Genomic DNA, 8,653 nt, shown 5'->3' on the forward strand with positions numbered 1-8,653 from the left:
TTAAATTACATTCTAGTCAAAATTCTATTAGATCTTCTGAACTTGACCAAAAGATTTAAAAGATCAACTTAAAAGAGAAACAAACAGGCAAGAAATTGCCCATTTTGATTGTGAATATAGTGATAACAAGGAGAATTGTCCACTAGATGTTAAAAATTCTCATGAACGACATCAATAAAACAAGACATTTGAAAGGAATTTGATGTCAGGTCATTGGGAAAGAAGAGGTGAGATGGAAATTTAACCTCATCTACACTGGCTGCTGGTATAAGACATCTACTCTCCCTTCTCATGCAGTCCCTTTGCTTCCTCCATACATTGCTCATCCCCTAAACCATGACTTCAAGTCTGTCCTCCTCTTTGAGCTCCTGACTCAGGCATCCAGCGGCCTTGCCTCATCTCCATGCACGTGTCTACTGGGAGAGCTGAGTCTCAAACTCAGCTCTAAGTCTCCGGTCCAACCTGCCCAGCCCCAGTGTCCTGAGGGCATCCATTGTGCTTCAACCTGACATCCTCCATCATCACCCCCTCACTCAGCCACCACCTCTCACCAGGACTCACTCAAACCACTCCCTGCCTTCCTGCTCCCTGGATTTTTCTCCATCAAGCCTTCAGTGATGCTTGTACACCTAAGTCCCATCAGGTAAGATGGAGCCTCCAGACCCCAAGTGTGGGCCCTACAAACAGAAGTCACAATCTGGACGAAGGATGTCATGAACAAAGGATGGCAAGGGAAAATGATCAACATAGCGCCAGAACACACATACAGAAAAGGTTCAGAAGAATTTGGCTGCAAGTTCCATGAGGGCGGGTTTGCTTCTATCTTGTTCCCTGGTTTATCTCAACTGCCTGGTGCATGATATACACTCCATACATATTTGTAGTTTGAATGAAAGATATAACATTTAAGGCATGATTTTCGCCTGGGTGATTGCATTACGGTTGATTTAAATTTTGTGCGTGTGTTTTTATATCTTTCTATAATTAGCATTCTACATTTAAATTAAAAACTGCCCTAAAATGCAATGCAATATTAAAACAACATAGACTGCAGCTGAGTGAAAGAAGAAAGAGGACAATAAGTAACCTAATGAAGACTGATCCAGACAAAGATGCAAAGGAGACCACCTCAATTTTAGTCTCAGCCACAATTCTAATTAGTGTTGCTGTCTTTGACACACCAATTAGACTCTGAGTTTCAGAGTCTGTGGAAGATGAGAAGAACAGCATTAATACCTCACAAAATAATTTTTAAGATTAAATGAAGAGAGATGTATACACACACACACACACACACACACATGTATATGGGAAAATTATGTTGTAAAGTGGAAAAGGCTGTCTATATATAAAATAAGATATTTCATAGATAAGCTTTTATTGATGATGGTGAAATTTCAGATTATTGTTAATATTGGTTAAGATTTCTAGTGTACAATAAAAGGAGATAAGAAAAAATACATGAGAAGAAAACCATAAAAGTGCAGCAGAGATGTCTATTAGTCTTTTCAGCTCTTAATAGCACTCTTCTTCAAAGACTCATATGGGATTTATTAACAGAAATCCTTCATTCACTCCCTTAATGGGCATAATAAAATGAGAGATGCTGTCATTCAACTATTTCTCTTTTTAGAGTTCAAACAGCCACACTCCAACAGCTCATCTAGATGAGGATTGTGGCATCATCTGATACTGGGTTCAATCAGATAGGAAGACAGAACCACAAGAGCAAAAGGGTAATGATTGTTTTTGACCTGTTCTGCTTCTGACACGTTCTATTAATTCTTGACCATATTTATCTAATTTTTTCCTATCATCTATTTTTGTGGAGAGTAACAAATGTTTTTTTTAAAAAATCTTTTATATATCACATATTCTCTGCAACTTATTAGTAAATCAGTTTTTGATTTCCAACTATTTATGAGCAAAAGAATGTACATTCCTCCTATATTGTTGGACAATAACTGTTCTCTTGAGACTGAAATTTTACAGGAAAAAAGGGACTGGTTTTATTTGGGTGGGGATTATTTCTGGTAGTCAGAACATTGAAATAAATGTCTCAATCATATTTATGCTTCAGACAAAATAGATTGTGAGTGGCTAATATCTGCAGTGTAGACTGCAGGGAAGACTGTGTTCCTGGAGAATGGAGGCAGCATTCCAGCTTCTGGGTCCCACTCTTGAGCTGAGACATGGGTCCTCCCTCAGCCTCATTGTGTGATAGCAGGCAGAAGCCCTGGAAACCCAATTTTTTTTATCTGTAAAGGCAGATAATAAGATGAGTAAGTACCTCGCAGACTGTTGGGGAAGATAAAATGTGGCAAAGCCATAGGACAATTGCTGAGATGCTATCAACTTAAAATAGAGATCCAATATTCTTCTACCATCACTATTAATAATTCCTCAAGTTAAGTAAGCACTACCAATTAAACCCAAGGAATTGGTAGAGAGAACTAAAAATGAGCAGAGAGGCCAATTGCCTTGTAGACAGTATTCCTTTGTCTGTCTGTGTCCTAGGTGGGCTGTTCAGTGTTGCTTGATCCCAGTCACTCCCATTTATTCAAATGAGGCAAAGATTTGCCCTGTGCTCCCATCTGCCCTTCTGCTCTCCCTCCATTCACTCACAAAACCACTTTGAGGTCTACACATGTGCTGGTCACCATGCTGGTCCTTGCATCAATATGACAACAGACTCAGTCAGCAACTGTGTTTTGTGTTTATTGAACTGTTTTTAAATTTTGCATAGAGCTCAGCTTTCATCTGCCAGTTGGGGTGGAATTTAACAGAAAGCTTATATTTCTTTAATGCTATGTGTCCCAGATTTGTTGGATATTTTGGACATCAGATTAATTTTTGGTGTTGTCTACTGCTTCAGCACCCCAGAAGTTGGGACTGTTAATAAGCTGAATACCATAATCAGTTCTTTGGAATTATTGCAAGAGTATAAAATGTATTTGAAACTTGGAAATTGAAGTATGCCTGTATCATAACCACTTCTAAACTCTTCTCAGAAAAAAGCGCCAATATATCCTTCTTGTTGGTAAGGACTTTTACAATTTAGCAACTAACATGTCAGAAATTGAAAAGTTGCGAAGTTTTAATCTCCGTGAGAAAAAAGTTAGAAGAGGCTATTACTGATTTTCTTCAGAAGGGCCAAAGGTATTTTGCCTCTATTGTTCTTTCTTATTTATTTTGTAGCTATTTTAAGACTACTTTAAATAATATTTATATAATATTTCTCCCTGAAAAGACTGATGTGACCTCCTTATCTGAAACCAAGTTTAATTTTTGCTTTAATTCATCTCTGGCATCTAACACAGACACAGGCTGTGAGCAGCAAGATAGAGGAGGAAGCAGTGAATTGGAGTCAGAGATACCTCAGTCTTGTTCAGTTTTCCTGTCTGCATCTCAGGTTCCATGAAAAATTGATTGCTATAGACAGTAAAGCAGATGGTGTTTGCAAAAACACTGAAGCCTTGTCCTGCAAATGGCCATGACCTTCTAAATGCTAGTCCTTCTCCCTGAGATTTAGAACAAATGGTATGAGCTTGAAGGAGATAAAGTTGGAGAAACATGTACTAGACAGAACTGAGTCGAGATTCTCCGTAAAGTTCTCCTTAATCAGTGTTAAAATAAGAAATGCATATTACATATTTATTTATATTTCATATTTATACAAATATACATATTTATAAGTGGTTTATATGTATTCACATAAAATCTTCTATACATATATATAGTATGGGACTACAGAAATTATCAAATTTAAATTCTTTTTTTGAGCTAGGTTTTCTTTTTTCATGCTTTATTTAAAAAAATTTTTTAACACTCATGCAACATGTTCAAGCTCAGTGATAGTATTGGGGCTGCAAATATGATTAACAAAGAGCTAAAAGAAATGAACATATATATATTATTTTTCTAGGTGCAGCTCAAACAGCTATCCTTAAAATTAGGAAATTTCATGTCTAATTCACAACTTTCAAATTGCAGCACAGTATTATTAACTATTATTAACAATAGCCACCATACTGTATACTATATCCTCATGACTTATTTATTTTATAACTGTAAGTTTGTACTTTTTTTACTCCTTTTGCCTATTTTGCCCACTTCCAACCTTTGCCTCTAGTAACCACCAATCTGCTCTCTGAATCTATGAGCTTGTTTTTTTCTCTTTTAAGATTCCACATATAAGTGAAATCATATGGTATTTGTCCTTTTTTATCTGAGTTATTTCACTTACATAGTGCCCTTAGGTTCCATCCACGTTGTCACAAATAGAAATATTTTGTTCTTTTTTTATGGTTGAATAACATTTTATTGTATATATATTCTTACATATATATATATATACCTATATTGTATATATACATATATATATATGTACACACACACACACACACACACATATGTATACCACATTTTATTTATCTGTTCATCCATCCATGGACATTTAGGTTGTTTTCATATCTTGACTATTGCAAATAATGCTGCAATGAACAAGGGGGTGCATATGTATCTTTTCAAGTTAGCGTTTCTGTTTTCTTCAGATAAATACCCAGAAGTAGAATTGCTGGAATCTATGGTAGTTCTATTTTTAATTTTTTTGAGAAACCTCCATACTGTTTTCAGTAGTGGCTGCACCAATTTACATTATCACCAACAGTCCACAAGGGTTCCCTTTTCTCCACATCCTCACCAGCATTTACCTCTTGCTGTTTGGTGATAGCCATTCTAACAGGTGTGAAATGATATCCCATTGTGGTTTTTATTTGCATTTCCCTCATGATTAGTGATGTTGAGCATCTTTCCACGTACCTGTTGACCATCTGTATGTCTTCTTCAGAAAAATATCTATTCATATCCTCTGCCCATCTTTTAATCAGATTATTTTTTGATAGTGAGTTGTATAAGTTCTTTACATATTTTGACTTTTAATACCTTATCAGATATATGATTTGCAAATATTTTCTCCCATTCAGTAGATCGCTTTTTCATTTTCCAAAGTCTTATGTGTATAAATAGATACAAAGACTGGTGAACTAAAGTAACACATCTCATAAGTCAATAATAGTAACAGCCATCTCTTGCATTGATTCTCACAGCAAGTACTTTAGATATTTACTCTAAACTAACAGTACATGTACTTATTCATCTGTAACTAGTAATGTTCCTGGCGCTTTCATCATTTTACCTCATTTAATCCTCACCACATCTGAGGTCAAACATTATTATCCCCTTTTTTTATTGAGTAGACAGAGAGAAGGTGGGTAGAGGACAAACCAGACCCACAGCCACAGTCCAGTCTCAGAGTTTGGGCTCCTCATTTGGTGTTCCTAGAATATCTAAGGGGTTGGTCATTGACGAGAACTCTGACCTGTTCCTGTGATTCCACACAACCACAGAGCCTCACAGCATGGCTTGATCCTACAGGCAAAGGGCGTTCAATTTTTGGTATGGAATTTCCCCAAATTATGTTTCAGTTACTTTCTAAATCTTTCTTATATGGAATACCACTTCCCAAGTTTTTAAGATCACAATTGGATCCTTAAACCAGAAAGGTTGACTCTATTCTGACTTCTATAACAAGAAACTCTAGAAATAAGGTTTTTGATTTATCTTTTTTTTCAACGATTTACTTTTTGTTTTTGCATAAGGCAGTGATTTTGAAATTTTCCATACTTGATGATAAACAACACTATCTACCATCAGGAAATCTCATGACCTTGAACTATGGCAATCTTACTATAAGTTAAGCATTCTTTTCACCCACAGTTGAAAATTCTTAATTTTCTGGTAATACTGTTGAATTACAGGTAATTTACAATCGTCAAGTCTACAGACCCATGGAACCTCCTCCTGTTAGCACAATTGGGTTGGCATGCACACTCACCATACACAGACACAGACACCCATGTTCACAAATCATTCATTTCTGTTGATCATATCCCACGAGTAGTCTATTAATCCCAAAGCTCTCCTTGGTGATCTAGGTGAAAGCTCATGGACAACACCATGTGGGTGACCAACAACACTGGATGGTCAGATTTCATTCTAGTGGGACTCTTCAGTCAATCCAAGCACCCAGCTCTGCTTTGTGTGGTCATTTTTGTGGTTTTCCTGATGACCTTGTTTGGAAACACAATCCTGATCCTTCTGATATACTCTGATGCCCACCTGAACACACCCATGTACTTTTTCATCAGCCAGTTGTCTCTCATGGACATGATGTACATTTCTGTCACTGTGCCCAAGATGCTCATGGACCAGGTCATGGGTGTGAATAAGATCTCAGCCCCCGAATGTGGGGCGCAAATGTTTCTCTATTTGACACTAGTTGGTTCAGAATTTTTCCTTCTGGCTGCCATGGCCTATGACCGCTATGTGGCCATCTGCCATCCACTCCATTATCCTATTCTCATGAACCACAGAGTGTGTCTCCTCTTGGTGTCTGGCTGCTGGTTCCTGGGATCAGTGGATGGCTTCATGCTCACACCTGTCACCATGACCTTTCCCTTCTGCAGATCCCAGGAGATTCATCATTTCTTCTGTGAGGTCCCTGCTTTAATGAAGCTTTCCTGCTCAGACACCTCCCTCTATGAGACACTCATGTACCTGTGCTGTGTCCTCATGCTCCTCATCCCTGTGATAGTCATTTCAAGCTCCTATTCTTTCATCCTCCTCACCATCTACAAGATGAACTCAGCAGAAGGGCGGAAGAAGGCCTTCACCACTTGTTCTTCCCACATGACTGTGGTCATCCTCTTTTATGGGGCTGCTGTCTACACCTACATGCTCCCAAGCTCCTACCACACACCTGAGAAGGATATGATTGTATCTGTTTTTTACACCATCCTCACTCCTGTTCTAAACCCTATAATCTATAGTCTTAGGAATAAGGATGTCACAGGGGCTCTAAAGAAAATGCTGAATGTGGAATCTGTCTTTCAGGAAACTATAAAGTAAGAAATTTTGATAGTAATGGTTTATTTTCCTTCTCTCTACACATCAGAAGTTTAGAACCTTAGGCCAATGTAACTCCTCAGATTCTCATACCATGATGTGTTATCCTATATTCATCCCTTTTGGAGGCATTGTTTTCCTGTACTGGAAACCTCTTCATTTTTACACTCCTTCTGCATTGAAAATATTTATACAATCATCTCAATATCAAATTTTATGAAATGGATAACTGCACTGTGATTCTCAGGGAGAATATTCATAGTCTTAGGACATATATAATGAAAATATTTAGATAAAAAACCAAGCTGTGCAACTGAGGAGTTAGAGAGAGAAGAAGGTGATGAAGCAAAAGGGGTATAATGTTAACAGGTGGATTTAGATAAAGTGTATATGAGTGTTAATTGTACCGTTATTACTTATGCTACTTTTCTGTAAATTGGAAATTACTGAAAAATAAAGACTAAAGTATCAGATTTTTCTCTGTTTCTTTGAATTCCTACTTTCCGCTTGGTGGCAACGTAAGTGATGTGTCATAGAAACCGTGCCCATTTTGATGTGGCTGATCGTGACTGTGACAATCCAGTCATCCATCCACCTTTAATGAGGGCTACTTTGGTCTTCATAGTCCAACCTGAAGCCATCCAGCCATGTTGCCCTTCTGAGATTGTTACTACCTTGTGGTAGACTGAGTATCCAAGACCATGTAAGATACTGTGGCAAGAATATTAACCCCATGTGGAAGCAGGACTTAGGGAAGTTTCCCTGCACGATGTGGTATCTGAGCTGATATTTCAAATAAGTAACTTATTAAACAAACAAGCAGAGGAAGGACATCAAACATTCAATTCTTTGTTCAGCAAATATTTCTTATGCTATGTTATAACAAAAATAATAGCTCCTAGCTAAAAGAGTATAAACTCATAATAAAACATGGCTACTGTCCCCAAGGAACTTGAAAGGTAGACATAGTTTATGCAAAATAGTTGTAGTAAAATACATAAATTGTTTTAATGCTCATGTGGAAAGGGTACAGCTCATAAGGACACATCATTTCTACCTGTGACATGCAAATTCAGCCAAACAAAAGGGACTGAGAGAAGACCCTAGAGCTCAGTGTTGAATGGTGACTAGATGTTGCCATCAGATGAGTACAGTAAGCTGGGCAGGGAGTTTGTGCTCAGGTACATGATGCCGTGGAAAAGGTAGGGCATGAGCAAAGGTCAGATATTTGACCAAGCAAGAGGTGTAAGTGTCCCAATGGTACTTCTTTCCTGCTTCACTTTACAGCCTAGTTTCTTGCCCTTTTGTAATCCAGGGTTTTAGAACAATAGTGAAATGTTCAGGCTTGCATTTGAGAAATGTTAAATAAGTGGTAATCAATTGGAGAAGAGCAAGACTGGAGATAAGGAGACCAGGGAAGTGAGGACAGTAAACTGAGAGGCGTTGATCTAAGTGGAATGGACCATGGCTTAACCCCAGCAGGGACCTGGGGGCAGTATGAGGGGTGAGCAGTGCCTTGTTGAACCTGTTACATAGAACCACAAACTGTTGCATGTCTACAATTTCCAATTGGCTGTGTCAACTTGTGAATTATCAGGTGGTTTCAACACTACAAATGCCCTTTTCCTCTTGTCATTCTCAATTACTTCATGACTGTAAAATAAGGCTTTTACAGTATTTTGGGAAA

General features: G+C 37.8%; 1 protein-coding gene across 1 annotated transcript; it reads left to right on the forward strand.

Moving 5' to 3' along the window:
- Positions 1-6,006: 6,006 nt before the first annotated feature.
- Positions 6,007-6,969, forward strand: LOC124244211 (olfactory receptor 2T29-like). The gene has a single exon (XM_046670663.1). It carries the CDS (start codon positions 6,007-6,009, stop codon positions 6,967-6,969), a length of 963 nt encoding a protein of 320 aa, XP_046526619.1.
- The last annotated feature ends 1,684 nt before the right edge of the window (positions 6,970-8,653 follow it).

Source organism: Equus quagga, chromosome 8, assembly GCF_021613505.1.
Source record: "Equus quagga isolate Etosha38 chromosome 8, UCLA_HA_Equagga_1.0, whole genome shotgun sequence".
Lineage (NCBI taxonomy): Eukaryota > Metazoa > Chordata > Mammalia > Perissodactyla > Equidae > Equus > Equus quagga.